Source organism: Pristiophorus japonicus, chromosome 3 (genome assembly GCF_044704955.1).
Source record: "Pristiophorus japonicus isolate sPriJap1 chromosome 3, sPriJap1.hap1, whole genome shotgun sequence".
Classification (NCBI taxonomy): domain Eukaryota; kingdom Metazoa; phylum Chordata; class Chondrichthyes; family Pristiophoridae; genus Pristiophorus; species Pristiophorus japonicus.
In genome coordinates this window covers 67,546,473-67,562,422 of record NC_091979.1, presented here as the reverse complement: position 1 = coordinate 67,562,422, position 15,950 = coordinate 67,546,473, and the positions used below count along the sequence as shown (strand labels likewise).

At 42.5% G+C, this 15,950-nt stretch overlaps 1 protein-coding gene across 2 annotated transcripts in view; it reads left to right on the top strand.

Annotated features, from left to right (window-relative positions):
* ubxn4 (UBX domain protein 4) overlaps nucleotides 1-15,950 on the top strand; it is a 72,511-nt gene that overhangs the window by 48,380 nt on the left and 8,181 nt on the right. For both annotated transcript variants that reach the window (XM_070875394.1, XM_070875395.1), the window contains exons 9-12: nucleotides 113-240; nucleotides 1,438-1,540; nucleotides 2,199-2,330; nucleotides 8,298-8,509. In XM_070875394.1, the coding sequence (XP_070731495.1) occupies nucleotides 113-240; nucleotides 1,438-1,540; nucleotides 2,199-2,330; nucleotides 8,298-8,509 (575 nt within the window). The remainder of the gene's footprint in view (nucleotides 1-112; nucleotides 241-1,437; nucleotides 1,541-2,198; nucleotides 2,331-8,297; nucleotides 8,510-15,950) is intronic.

Sequence of the window (15,950 nt, the reverse complement as noted above, 5' to 3'; positions counted from 1 at the left end):
CATCATGAAGAGCAAAATTATGAGTGCTCTATTCTGGTTTATACGGCTATAAATGAATCAGTAAAATGAACAGCAACATGTAGTAATAATTGGGAATCATTTTCCTTATTAGGACCGTGCAGAGAGAGCTGCACGCTATGCAAAGACAAAGGAAGAAGCTGAAGCAGCAAAAAAAGCATCTGAACTGGAAAGGCAGGCAAATGAAGAAGCTAGAAAAAAAGTCCGTCAGAATGAAAGAAGGTATAGCATTTGACAAAACACTTCAAAATATTTACTTTTAATATCTTGTATTAATTTTTTTTATTTCTCTGACTACAGTCTTTGTGCAAGAGATTGCATCATAATTTTTTGGTTACCAAATTTACATTCCAACTCCTAAAATACTGTTAAATCCTGTAAAATCAATGTACCTAATTCATGTATTTGTATAGTAGAATGCTTTCCCTTTTATCCATCAGTTAAAATCACCTGGGGATACTTCCCTCTAAGAAGTTCTCTTTAGTGGTCAGTTGGCCTCTTTCTCCTTCATCATCATTCCCCCCCCCACCCCAAATCACACGCACACAGTCCATTTTACAAATGCAGTCCCACTCTGGGGCTCACTTCGTTAGTCACAGAGAAAGCAGCATGGTATAGCAAGTGCACGGAAAGTTTGAAGAATCAGTACAAATGAAGCTCTGTCAGGTTAGAAGAACAAGATAAATAGGTTGGGAGGGAGGTTCAACTTCAGTGGTAGAATAGAGAAGGTTTTACCCATGATAAGTAATTTCATTCTTTCTCATTTATTCAACGTACACATACAGTAGAAACATACCAAATTTGGAAATACATACATTTCTTGACAAGCTTTTGATGTCAAAATTATTGTCAACTTACAACAGCAAACCAGAACAATAATAACGCTTAGTAAAAGTGGGCATACTACTTCATATTGCCATACTTGAGGCAGGGAAAGATACTTTTTTGTTAAATATGTTAAATTTGAAACCCAGAGAGAAAATTCAGTTCCTGATTAGAAACTGATTCCAAAGGTCTAAGCCTTTCAGGAAGTGAACATTACTTGGTTAAAATATTTACAGAATTTTTGGGAAGGCCAAAACAGCTCAGTCCCCAAAGAGCTGTCAATATTAAGAGTTAAATTATTGGTATTGTGAAGTGCTGCAGAGCACGCTTTTTATAGCATTTGATGATGCACATTCAATGATTACTGTTTCAAATGAAACGCTAAATATGCTACATTTCATTGGAGACATCAAAATGGATGCTAAATTAATATTTTTAGTGTATAAACGATGGAAAAAATAAGCCCTTGGCTTCTGTTGGTCCCTTTTATAAAATATTGAAAAATTGGATATGCCATTCTTTGTAATTGGGGTTAGATCAACACATGCTGTGTACTTGCTAAAGTTGTTTAAAATGTGATCTTTTGTCTTGTAGTAAAATGTGCCGTATCCAGTTTAGACTCCCTGATGGATCTTCCTTTACAAACCAGTTCTCAGCAGCTGCCACTTTAGAAGAAGCAAGGGAGTTTGCAGAATTGGTAAAAAAATTATTTGGTAAAACTTTTCATCCTTTGAATATAATGGATCCTCATTTGAAACTATGCCCACTTTTTACCCTAGTTTTCTCAATGCACTGGCCCTTCCCACACTTCCAAGCTACTAGTTGTTTCTAGTTGCCAGGCACCATGGTGGGAACAAAATAGCAGCACCAGTCTCACTTAATGATGGGATAAATTTTCTGTTTTATTTTGTAAATATGTTTTCCCTGGGACCCCAAGATGTAAAATTTAATTCCTGATCGGCTAGAAGTTGGCTCCAAGGATAGATTTGCGTTAAGCCAATCAAGAAAGTGGGCATTCGTCTGACCTGGCCACTTCATTGGAATAGTCAGGTCAAAACATTCATGAATTTTGGTTGGTGTTTTTACAAGAGTATATTGTTTAGCAACCCATTAGGATCCTTAACTCATTACAACACTTTGCAGATAAGTTCATATTTCCATCTGTGAAGCAAGTACTTAAACCACGATTCTACTGTGGTGCGCATTGGACATGGCAGGGAAAACACTTGTATTTTTGTTTCTCTAACTGTTCTCTGCTATTGATCATCAGTCTGGAGTAGTATTTACATTGTTCTATAGTAATGGGTGATTTTATGCAAAATTCTACATATCTAATGTCAATTATTTTCTTGCAGCAAGTCGGTGGTTTATATGGACACTTTGAATTGGCAATAACTTTTCCAAGGAAACAATTTACAAAGGACGATTACAAGAAAACACTGACTGAGCTGGAGTTGGTACCAAGTGCCTCAATCATCCTAGTCCCAGTAAGTTTTTGAAATCTTTCTTTCCCAATTCTTTCTCCCTCCCCATGCTATGGGAAACACATAGTATTTCTACTTCCTGAACAGAATACATTAAAGCCAACATTGAATGGAATATAAATACTCAGCAAAACCTCATGACAGAAATTAAAATCTAAAATTGGTTTGCAACTGTATTGGAAACAAAGGTGTTCCCATGCAGCCATCACCAGAACAAATTCACTTTTTAATGGAAAAAATAGTCAATTAATGTGCTCAGAATAGCCCATTAAATAAAACTTTCTAAAAATAAATAAATAGAATTAATCACATTTAACATATCAAGGGATTAACATTGCTCACCTTCTGTTTGCATCTATCTTCACAAAAAGACCTGAAATTTACTAGCAAAAAAGTAACAACATATTTTCAAATTTTAAAAGTGTTTACAGCTAATCCCCAGATACGAATAGTGATGTGGAGCAGCAATGATCCCTTTTGGAATGAAATCAACCATCACCAAAACAAACTAAAATTATTAATCCATTTTTAGAAAAAAAAATCTATGGGCCGAAAATTGCAGCCTCTCTAAAGGTTTGATGTGCACATGCACCCGCAGAGGCCTCGCAAGTGCCGGTTCTCTGCACACAAATGCGCATGTGGCGAGAACCAGCTTTTGTGATCTGTCAAAATTTCTTTTGACAGATCGCACACATCCCCGGGAGAAGGACGTTCCGGGGCACAAATTGGGCTATTTGACCAACTCTTGCCCAGCGAATGTTCTTCAAACTCTTACTGCCTTCTTTTACCAGCGTAAGAGTTTTAAAACATAGAAAAATTAAATGTAATCAACAATTTTTATATTAAAATCCCTGTCCATCTAGGTAAGTTTTTTTTTACCTTATTTTATTAAAACACATGAAAAAAAAAATCAAAAATATTTTTTTTTCCTAAAACAATTAATTACATTCAATTTCAATTCATTTTAAGTATGTGAAATGTTTTTTTATTTATTGTTATGTTTCTTGCTTTTGGGGGGGGGCTATTCTCATTGGGCTCAAATTTGGCCCACCCCTTTTTTTTGGCGCACTCACCAGAGGTGCGCTGACTTTGTGGGCTGAAAACGGCGCCGACAAAAATCTCCCCCGACTCTGGCCGCTGTGTTGTCTCTCCCGGGGCTGGGTGCGGTGTGGACAGTCGATTGGGGGGCGGAGCTAGGGCCCTGCGCCAGAAGCAGTGCCGGCAGCTCTGCAGCTCCTGTCCCCAGCCTCTGTGTGCGAGCTGCAGCATGGGAGCTGATGCATCTCGCCCCTATCCCAGCCCAAGTGGCCTCACGCACAGGCCGGCCCGCTGCCTTCCCAGGCTAGAAGGCCACACGAGCAGGTTGGTGTGGGGCCCAAGAAAGGGAGGGAGGGAGGGTGGAGTTTTGATCCCTGAGGGGAGTTTTGATCCGGTGTGGGGGTGGGGGCGTTTTGATCCGTGAGGAGGGCGGTATTCCCAATCGCAGGATGAATTCGATCACCTACCCCGTGGAGATGGGGTTGTTTTTAAGGGGCGGGCTGATGGTGGGTGAACTTAGGCTGCTGGGAGAACATAAGAATTACGAGAAGGAAGTACTTCTATTTTTTTATTTGGATATTTTGAAAATCCTCAAAAAATTCCAGAAGATTTGTCGAGCATGATTTCCCTTTCATAAATCCATGCTGACTTGGACCGATCCTGTCACTGCTTTCCAAATGCGCTGCTATTTCATCTTTGCCTCCAACATTTTCTCCGCTACTGATGTCAGGCTAACCGGTCTACAATTACCCGTTTTCTCTCTTCCCTCCTTTTTTAAAAAGTGATGTTGCATTAGCTACCCTCCAGTCCATAGGAACTAATTCAGAGTCGATAGACTGTTGGAAAATGATCACCAATGCATCCACTATTTCTAGGGCCACTTTCTTAAGTACTATGGGATGCAGACTATCAGGCCCCGGGGATTTATCGGCCTTCAATCCCATCAATTTCCCTAACACAATTTGCCGCCTAATAAGGATTTCCTTCAGTTCCCTCTTCTCACTAGACCCTCGGTCCCCTAGTATTTACAGAAGGTTATTTGTGTCTTCCTTCGTGAAGACAGAACCAAAGCATTTGTTCAACTGGTCTGCCATTTCTTTGTTCCCCATTATAAATTCACCTGAATCTGACTGCAATTCTTCACTAATCTTTTTCTCTTCACATATCTAAAGAAGCTTTTGCAGTCAGTTTTTATGTTCCCAGCAAGCTTTCTCTCATACTCCATTTTCCCCCTCCGAATTAAACCCTTTATCCTCCTCTGCTGAATTCTAAATTTCTCCCAGTCCTCAGGTTTGCTGCTTTTTCTGACCAATTTATATGTCTCTTCCTTGGATTTAACATTAATTTCCCTTGTTAGCCACAGTTGAGCCACCTTCCCCGTTGTGTTTTTACTCCAGACAGGGATGTACAGTTGTTGAAGTTCATCCATGTGATCTTTAAATGTTTGCCATTGCCTATCCACCATCAACCATTTAAGTATCACTTGCCAGTCTATTCTAGCCAATTCACGTCTCATACCATCAAAGTTACGTTTCCTTAAGTTCAGGACCCTAGTCTCTGAATTAACTGTGTCACTCTCCATCTTAATAAAGAATTCTACCATATTATGGTCACTCTTCCCCAAGGGGCCTCGCACAACAAGATTGCTAATTAGTTCTTTCTCATTACACATCACCCAGTCTAGGATGGCCAGCTCTCGAGTTGGTTCCTCGACATATTGGTCTAGAAAACCATCCCTAATACACTCCAGGAAATCCTCCTCCACCGTATTGCTCCCAGTTTGGTTAGCCCAATCTATATGTAGATTAAAGTTGCTCATGATAACTACTGTACCCTTATTGCACGCATCCCTAATTTCTTGTTTGATGCTGTCCCCAATCTCAATACTAATGTTTGTTGGTCTGTTCACACCTCCCACTAGTGTTTTCTGCCCTTTGGTATTCCGCAGCTCCACCATACCGATTCCACATCATCCAAGTTCATGTCCTTCCTTACTATTGCATTAATTTCCTCTTTAACCAGCAACGCTACCCCACCTCCTTTTTCTTTCTGTCTATCCTTCCTGAATGTTGAATACCCCTCGATGTTGAGTTCCCAGCCTTGGTCACCTTGGAGCCATGTCTCTGTGATGCCAATTATATCATATTCATTAATTGCTGCCTGTGCAGTTTATTCGCCCACCTTATTAGAAACATAGATATTAGGTGCAGGAGCAGGCCATTCGGCCCCTCGAGCCTGCACTGCCATTCAATAAGATCATGGTTGATCATTCAACCTTAGTACTACTTTCTCTCCATACCCCTTGATCCCTTTGGCCGTAAGGGCCATATCTAACTCCCTTTTGAATATATCTCATGAACTGGCCTCAACAACTTCCTGCAGTAGAGAATTCCACAGGTTCACCACTCTCTCAGTGAAGAGGTTTCTCCTCATCTCGGTCCTAAATGGCTTACCCCTTATTCTTAGACTGTGACCCCTGGTTCTGGAACTCCCCAGCAACGGGAACATTCTTCCTGCCTCTAACCTGTCCAATCCCGTCAGAATTTTATCTGTTTCTATGAGATCCCCTCTCTTCTAAACACCAGTGGATACAAGCCCAGTTGATCCAGTCTCTCCTCATATGTCAGCCCTGCCATCCCGGGAATCAATCTGGTGAACCTTCGCTGTACTCCCTCAATAGCAAGAATGTCTTTCTTCAGATTAGGAGACCAAATCTGAGCACAATATTCCAGGTGAGGCCTCACCAAGGCTCTGTACAACTGCAGTAGGACCTCCCTACTCCTGTACTCAAATTCTCTAGCTATGAAGGCCAACATGCCATTTGCCTTCTTCACCGCCTGCTGTACTTGCATGCCAAACTTCAGTGACTGATGTACCATGACACCCAGGTCCCGTTGCACCTCCCCTTTTCCTAATCTGTCACCATTCAGATAATCTGTCTTCCTGTTTTTTCCCCCAAAGTGGATAACCTCACATTTATCCACATTATACTGCATCTGCCATGCATTTGCCCACTCACCTAACCTGTCCAAGTCACCCTGCAGCCTCTTAGCATCCTCACAGCTCACCCTCCACCCAGCTTGGTGTCATCTGCAAACTTGGAACTATTACGCTCAATACCTTCATCCAAATCATTGATGTATATTGTAAATAGCTGGGGTCCCAGCATTGAACCTTGCGGCACCCCACTAGTCACTGCCTGCCATTCTGAAAAGGACCCGTTTATTCCGACTCTCTGCTTCCTGTCTGCCAACCAGTTCTCTATCCACATCAATACATTACCCCCAATACCATGTGCTTTAATTTTGCACACTAATCTCTTGTGTGGGACCTTGTCAAAAGCATTCACTGGTTCAGAAGAACATAAGAAATAGGAGCAGGAGTAGGCCATCTGGCCCCTCGAGCCTGCTCGGCCATTCAATAAGATCATGGCTGATCTGATCATGGACTCAGCTCCACTTCCCTGCCCGCTCCCCATAACTTTTCACTTCCTTAATCGCTCAACAATCTGTCTATCTCCGCATTAAATATATTCAATGGCCCAGCCTCCACAGCTCTCTGGGGCAGAGAATTCCACAGATTTACAACCCTCTTGAGAGAAGAAATTTCTCCTTATCTCAGTTTTAAATGGGCGGCCCCTTATTCTAAGACTATGTCTCCCTAGGACACTCAATTAGTTACTCTCATGTCCACTCTACTAGTTTCATCCTCAAAAAATGCTCGAAGATTTGTTAAGCATGATTTCCCTTTCATAAATCCATGCTGACTTGGACCGATCCTGTCACTATTACGAATACTCCTCGCATTGAGGCACAGAGCCTTCAGGCTTGTCTTTTTAACACACATTGTCCTTTTAGAATTTTGCTGTAATGTGGCCCTTTTTGTTTTTGCCTTGGGTTTCTCTACCCTCCACTTACTTTTTTTCTTTCTATCTTTTGCTTCTGACCCCATTCTACTTCCCTCTGTCTCCCCGCATAGGTTCCCATCCCCCTGCCATATTAGTTTAACACCTCCCCAACAGCACTAGCAAACTTACTTGCTGTACCTGCATACTAACCTTTTGTGTTTCATGCACAAGTACCCCCAGGTCCTGCTGAACTGCAGCACTTTGCAATCTTTCTCCATTTAAATAATAACTTGCTCTTTGATTTTTTTTCTGCCAAAGTGCATGATTAGATTCCAGCACTATACTCCATCTGCCAAATTTTTGCCCACTCACTTAGCCTGACTATGTCCTTTTGCAGATTTTTTGTGTCCTCCTCACACATTGCTTTTCCTCCCATCTTTGTATCGTCAGCAAACTTGGCTACGTTACACTTAGTCCCTTCTTCCAAGTCGTTAATATAGATTGTAAGTATTTGGGGTCCCTGATCCCTGCAGCACCTCACTAGTGTCTGCCAACCAGAGAATGAACCATTTATCCCAACTCTCTGTTTTCTGTTCATTAGTCGATCCTCTATCCTTGCTGATATATTATCCCCAACCCCGTGAACTTTCATCTTGTGCAGTAACCTTGTTCTGAGCAGAGTGCAAAATTAATTAAAATTAAACTTCGAATCCACATTATCACTGAAGTTCATGAAGCCTTGTGTTTGATAAAATATGATGCTGTTTAGGAAGTGCTAGAGTAAAGAATTTGACGGTAGTTGGATTTAGAAACCAAGACGCATTTATTTTGCAAATGACTAGGTGGAAATCTAGGAATGGTGGCAACTTTTATTGAAATGAGCAATTTCACTGAAGCATGTTTCGGATGCTTTCATTAGGCATTAATTTTGCTTACCACAGCACCTAGAGATGTTAAAAGAAAATTCTTTAAAAATCTATATAGACAAGACTAACTAAAATTGACTTCTAATTAATCTCTGCAAAGCTATGGATGATTCAAACTGATGCATTCTGTGACCCTGTGCTTATTCTTGCCTTTGATAGAGTGGAAGGTCTACTTCATCGATGGTACCAGCCTCAGGAGGGTTGTGGACTTTCTTGAGCACATTATTTTACCCAATTATTGCAGTATGGAGGTTTCTCAGTAATTACTTGTTTGCCAGTGATCCTACACAAAGGTCATCCAGAGGAAATACCTCTCCGTCTCAGCCAGAAAGTTCCAGAGCGCAACCTTCCGTTGCATCAGATACAGACAGGTAGTGTGGCAATATCTTTCATTTTGACAAAATGTAGAATTTATCTTGCATTTATGTTCGAGATGTAATATTGTCCATGAAATATTTTATTGATTTTAGGAATGTTGAATTTATTATCTTAAAATTATAAATTTCATATGAATTATTTATGCATAATATTTAATGATGCAGCTAAATATATATAGTAACTTTAAATGTTGTAGCCAGAATGAAAATAACATATTGCACCATTTAGATCCAATTTATGTGCACATTTTAAATGTTGTCTTCTAAACCCCTCTTTCCTGCCCACTCCACCCTCACCTCCAACAACAAGTATGAGGAACTCATGGGCTTCTTTATCACTAAGATTGAGACCATCACTTCAGCTGCCTCTGCCGCTTCCCTCCCTTCTCCTAGCCGACAAAGCCAAACTTCTCGCACTAGCCCTAAACTCACCTCTTTCTCTAGTTTCTTTCCTATCTCCTCTCATGCCCTTTCTGAGCTCAACTTGTCCATGAGAGCCACCTCCTGCCCCCTCGACCCTATACCCACCAAACTGCTGACCACCCAATTTCCCTTCTTGGCCTCCATGTTAGCTGATAATGATTCCCTCTCCTCGGGTGCTATCCCCGTCCCCTTCAAATCTGCCATCATCACTACCCTCCACAAAAATCTCATCCTTATCCTCGCAAATTACTGCCCCACCTCCAATCTCTTTTTCCTCTCCAAAGTCCAAATCCGTGCCCCACTTTCCCGCAACTTCATGTTTGACCCCTTCTAATACGTTTCAGCCCCAGTCAGTACACTGAAACAGCCCTTATCAAAGTCACAAATCCTAAGTGCCAGTGATCATGATAAACTATACCTCCTCATCCTTCTCTATCTGTCTACAGCCTTTGACACGGTTGACAATCTTTCTCCAAATCCTCTCCTCTCCGTTGTCCAGCTGGTTAGGATAGCCCTTTCCTGATTCCATTCCTATATATCTAGTAGTAGCCAGAGAATCACCTGCAATGGCTTTTCTTCCTGCTCCTGCACATTACCTCTGGAGTACCCCAGGGATCTATCCTTGGCCCCCTCCTATTTCTCATCTATGTGCTGTCCCTCGACCACATCATCCAAAAACATAATGTTCGATTCCACACGTTCACTGATGACACCCAGTTCAACCTCACCACCACCTCGCTACCCCTAAACTGCCTCTGATTTGTTACACCAGTATTGGCTGAGAAGGAATGTCCTCAGTCCCCGCCATAAACTCCATTCCCTAACCATCGACTCCGTCCCTTTCCCTGGCCACTGTCTGAGGTTGAAGCAAACTGTTTGCAACCTTGGTGTCCTGTTTGACCCTGAGCTGAGCTTTTGACCCCCATAACCAAGACTGCCTACCTCTACCTCTGTAACATTGCTCAACTCCATCTCTGCCTCAGCTCATCTACTGAAACCTCATCTGTGCTTTTGATACCTCTAGACTTGACTATAATATTGTCCGAGCCGGCCCCCTACCTTGCACTTTCTGTAAACTTGAGCTCATCCGAAACTCTGCTGCCTGTGTCCTGCCAAGTACCATTCACCATCACTCCTGTGCTCATTACATTGGCTCCTGGTTTGGCAATGCCTCAATTTAAAAATTCTCATCCCTGTTTTCAAATCCCTCCATGGCCTTGCCCCTCCCCATCTTTGTAACCTCCTCCAGCCCTACAACCCTCCAAAATCTCTGCACTCCTCCAATTGGAGCCTCTTGTGCATTCCCAATTTTCTTCGCTCCACCATTGACGGCTGCGCCTTCAGCTGCCGAGACCCTAAGCTCTGAATTCCCTCCTTCAACCTCGCTACCTATCTCGCCTCCTTTAAGGCGCTCATTAAAACCTATCTTTTTGACCAAGCTATTGGTCACCTTTCCTAATATCTCCTTATGTAGCTTGGTGTCAAATTTTCTGTGAAACTGCTCCTGTGAAGCGCCTTGGGATGTTTTACTATGCTTTACTACATTAAAGGCACTTCATAAATGCAACGTGTTGTTGTTAAAAGATTTAAAAGCACAGAAACCTTTTATTTGATGTCTTGATTAAGAGTATCTGCTTCTGTTTTCACCCTCGCCCCCACAATAAAAATCTCATACTTAAAGTAAAAAAAAGGCATGCATTGTGAAGTAGTTGTTCACTTATAGATACTGTGGCTAAAGGAACAAAGACTGTTGTGCAGTAGAGGGTAAAATGTAACTAATGCCACAATGCAGACACTATATCTCAGCAGAGTTTGTCAAATTGCATACTAGATTACTTTGTATTTAAAGCTATAATAAATCTTGACATATTTTCAGGCTGTGATTGATGAATTGTAGGCCAGATATCATAAAAGCAACATCAAGTGTGTAGACAAGTATCTTTAGTATGGCCATAATTGAGAAAGTATCTGAGGAATTTTATAATTTGAGTCACGAGAGAAGCCTGATGCCTGTACTGCATAAAAAAAATCCTGCTCCAGACTAGTCTTTGTTCTTTTTGAAATAACCTAGAATGCATTATAGGCTACAGCACACATTTTATCAAACTTTGAATAATAATATATCTAAATAATCCAAAACATGAGTTTTAAGCAGTGGAAAAGGAGGACAGACGTGAGGAATGTGCAAGATAAACTACATACTGAAGGTAGATGATATTCCACGAATCTTTAGTGGTACCTTACAGCAGCAAGTAGGTTCAACTATTTGCTGTTTAGGCCTGCCTTTAAGATCAATGTGCCTAAATGATTCTGGTCAGAGGTTAATGTAGTCTAGCATGGTAGCCTTTTGGGTAAATATTTCAGATGCTGTCTAAGAATGACCCAACTAAAGTGTCCAGTAAAATGTGATTCTGCTACGAAGGTTTGATGTGCTGAAAGTGAGAGCAGCAGTGTGCTTAATCTTAATAAATTTAAGGCCACTAGGTGGCGGTCTTTTTTAAAAAAAAAAAAGAAAGGAATGTCTTATCTGGAACAAAATGGAAGAATAAGTCCTTTTGCATGATCCTCAATATTGTGGGATGAATCTTTTGTGTTTAAAGGGTTTTAAACATACAGTGCCGGCTTATTGAACTATAACTTTCACATATTAAGCCAAAAGATTTGTTATCTGGTTGAATGTTTTTTTTTTAAAGGAATCCATACTTTCCAGATTTGTTTTATGTACATTGAATCCTACAAATTAGGGACACCTAAGCGTCTTGCAGCAGGTGTCCTTATTTTCAAAATGTTCATTGTATGTGCAGTAAACCGGATGAGCCAACTATTCTAGGATTGACTAGCTTCCATAGCTAGGGTTCCAAACCCTCTGGCTTTGGGCAAGAGTCTACCGAAATGGACGATTGGTCTCCCGAGAGATGCTACTGCGATTTGTATGCACGGTTTGCATATGCGCACTACCCCTGCTATCATGGTTTGCAACCAAACCGCATTATCTGAGCCCTGTTGTTCCCCCCTGCTATTTGGAATTCATTGCCGGTTGTGAGGATGACGACATCGGGGCCAACAAAAATTGCCTGGTAACTCCCAAGTCCTGAGAGAGCAACTGGGGAGGGAGAGAGAGAAACAAACTGGGGAAGGAGGGAGGGAAAGAGAAAAAAAACAAACTGGGGAGGGTGGGGGGGTGCGCGGGGGAGGGGAGAGAAACTGGGGAAGGAGGGGGAGAGGGAGAGAGATAAGAAAACTGGGGGAGGAGGAGGGAGAAACTAGGGAAGGAGGAGAAGGAGAGAGAGGAACAAACTGGGGAATGAGGGAGAGAGAGGAACAAACTGGGGAACTTGCATAAGTACATAAGAAATAGGAGCAAGAGTAGGCCATTTGGCCCCTCAAGCCCATTCCGCTAATCAATAAGAACATGGCTGATCTGATCTTGACCTCGGCTCCACTTCCCTGTCCGCTCCCCATAACCCTTGACTTGCCTATAGTTCAAAAATCTGTCTATCTCCATCTTAAATACATTCAATGACCCAGCCTCCACAGCACTCTGGGGTAGAAAATTCCAAAGATTCATTACCCTCAGAGAAGAAATTCCTCCTCATCTCTGTTTTAAATGGGCAACCTCATTCTTAAACTATGCCCCCTAGTTCTAGATTCCCCCACGAGGGGAAACATCCTCTCTGCATCTACCCTGTCAAACCCCTCAAAATCTTATATGTTTTGATAAGATTATCTCTCATTCTTCTGAACTCCAATGAGTATTGACCCAACCTACTCAACCTATCTTCATAAGTCAATCAACCCAGTGAACCTTCTCTGAATTGCTTCCTTAAATAAGGAGATCAATAAAGATTCCAGAGATGAGGGGTTTGATTTATGAAGATAGGTTGAGTAGGTTGGGCCTATACTCATTGGAGTTTAGAAGAATGAGAGGTGATCTTCTGAAATGTATAAGATACTGAGGGGGCTTGACAAGGTGGATGCAGAGAGGATATTTCAACTCATAGGGAAAACTAAAACTAGGGACCATAGTCTCAGAATAAGGGGCTGCCATTTTAAAACTGAGATGAGGAGGAATTTCTTTGCTGAGGGTTGTAAATCTTTGGAATTCTCTGCCCCAGAGCGCTGTGGAGGCTGGGTCATTGAATATCTTTAAGGCAGAGATGGACAGATTTTTGAGCGATTATGGGGAGCGGGCAGGTAAGTGGAGCTGAGTACACAATCAGATCAGCCATGATCTTATTAAATGGCGGAGCAGGCTCGAGGGGCCATATGGCCTACTCCTGCTCCTATTTCTTATGTTCTTAGGAAACAAAGGGGTGGGGGGGGGGGGGGGAGTGGGAAGAGAGGAGAGGAGAGGGGGAGAGAGCAACACAAACTGGGGAAGGTAGGAGAGAGAAACACACTGCAGAGGGAGAAAGAATGAGGAGAGGGCATACAAACTAAATGGTACCATCCTAAAGAGGGTGCAAGAGCAGAGAGACCTGGAGTATGTGTGCATAAATTGTTGAAGGTTGAGAAAGCAGTTAATAAGGCTTAGGGGATCCCGGGCTTCATAAATCGAGGTGTAGAGTACAAAACTGTTTAAATTATGATGAACCTGTATACTACACTGATTCATCCTCAGTTGGAGTACTGTGTCCAACACTTTAGGAAGGATGTGAAGGTCTTCGAGATGGTGCAGAAAAGATTTATGAGAATGATTCCAGGAATGAGGGACTTCAGTTATGTCTGGAGAAGCTGGGGTTGTTCTCCTTAGAGCAGAGAAGATTGAGAAGAGATTTGATAGAGGTGTTCAAAATCATGAGGGGTCTGGACAGAGTCGATTGAGAGAAACTGCTCCCATTGGCAGAAGGGCCGAGAACCAGTGGACACAGATTTAAGGTGATTGGCAAAAGAACCAAAGGCGACATATTGTTTTACGCAGCAAGTGGTTAAGATCTGGGATGCACTGCCTGAAAGGGTGGTGGAGGCAGACTGAATTTTTTCTTTCAAAAGGTTGTTGGATAAATATCTGAAGGGAAAATATTGCAGGGCTACAGAGAAAGGGCGGGGAAGTGGAACAAGTTGAGATTCGGCACGGGCTCAACGGGAGAATGGCCGCCTTCCGTGGTGTAACCATTCTATGAAAGAGAGCAACAGAAACAGGACAGGGAGAGAGAGCAATACAAACTGGGCGGGCAGAAAGAAAGAAAGACAGACTTGCATTTCTATAGTGCCTTTCACGATCGCTGGACGTCCCAAAGTGCTTTACAGCCAATGAATAATTTTTTTGTGTCGTCACTGTTGTAATGTAGCAACAAAAACTGGGCAGGAAGGGATAGAGGAACAAACTGGGGAGGGAGGGATGGGGTGGAGGGGGCGGGGGGAGGGAGAGAGAAACTGGGTGAGGGGGTGGAGAGCAACACAAACTGGGGAGGGGGGGGGTGGGGAGAGAGAAAAACAAACTGACGAGGGGGTGGGCGGGGGGGAAGAGAGAGAGAGAGAGAGAGAGCGCGAGCGCGAGAGAGAGACACACACACACACACACACACACACACACACACACACACACACACACACACAAATTGGGCAGGGCGGGAGAGTACATGGCAGCTTGTGATGTGCACTGTTGTAGAGGTGCAATGTCCAGAATCCCAAAAAACTGACATTTCGGCGAGCAGCAGATGATCGGCGGGCGGCAAGGTTAGAAATCCGGTCTGTATTCCGTCCTGAGGATTCCGGATTTCAGACCCTTGATTTTCTTGTCTAAAATCCAGCAAAACCCAAAAACCGGCAAGGACTCAGTCCTGAGGATTCTGGTTATCAGACTTTGTACCTGTACCAGGTGTACTGTTCTGGGAGTCAGGCAGCTTTGGTGCTGCTTACGGAGAATTGAGCCTCCCCTCCCTGAGGCTGAGCTTCAGTGGTGGGGTTTGGGAAATCAGTGAATTGATTAGGTTTGGTTTTGTTATTTTTATAACTTGCTGTGCATTGTAAAAAGTCATAACATTGCGTGAAAACTTTAGTTATAAATTACTTGTATCGATGGTGTGTTTGTTGAATCAGTGGTATAGATTTGCTTGGTGTTTCTCATTGCAGCTGATAGTGTAGAAATATCACAGAATTAATTTATATTTAAACATTACTTATCCTTCAAACTTTCTATTCTTTTGTGTTCTTTCTTTGATTTATAAATTGATACTCATCTCACCAAAAAGAATACCTATTTTATTTGGGGACTTGGTGATGCTTTAACATTCAACTTAGTTATGGGATCAAATGTCATGTGATTAAGCATCACGAGTGATATCACGATCGAATTCCATATGATCGATTGTCACATGATCAAATCTCCATGAATACATCAAACTAGAGTTAGCAACCCTATCTGCAACATTACTTTTTTTATGCACTCACCTGAGATTGTGCCTAATTCTGGAGTACTGCCAGCAGGATGCGATTTCAGTTCATTTTCTGCTGTGAGGTTTCCTAGTTCACTATTTTCCAATGAGGGAGGGATGCCCTGATCCTGCGATCTGCTACATTGGCAGTGTGCACATGGTGCGGTGGCTACTGTGGGGCTGAAATAGTGGCTGGGGAGGGGGGAAATTAATGTCCTACAGACCTCTGTCTGGGACCCTCTCCCTCCATGTGCTGCAGCTGCTAATGTTTGAAATGCTGGAGGGTGGGTAGGGGGCAGTTAACAGCTCATCAGTACCCGACATACTGGTGGAGTAGGGTTGCCAACTATGATTGGGCATTCCTGGAGGTTTGATCGTGTGATGATCCGACCACATGACATCTGATTGTGACATCAGACCATGTGACTTGTACAAATGTTATTGGATTTACCTTACAATGGTAGGGTCCCCTGTCGTGGAGAATCTTTATTTGTGATTTTGCGCTCGTAGCTTTTGTGTGAGAAGTACCAAGAATCAGGCGACCACCCAAGAACAGGGGAAAAGAGGAAACCATGCTCTCTCTCGCTTTCTCCCCCCACCCCACCCCATCGCCTTGTCAAGCCATCAGTCTCCAT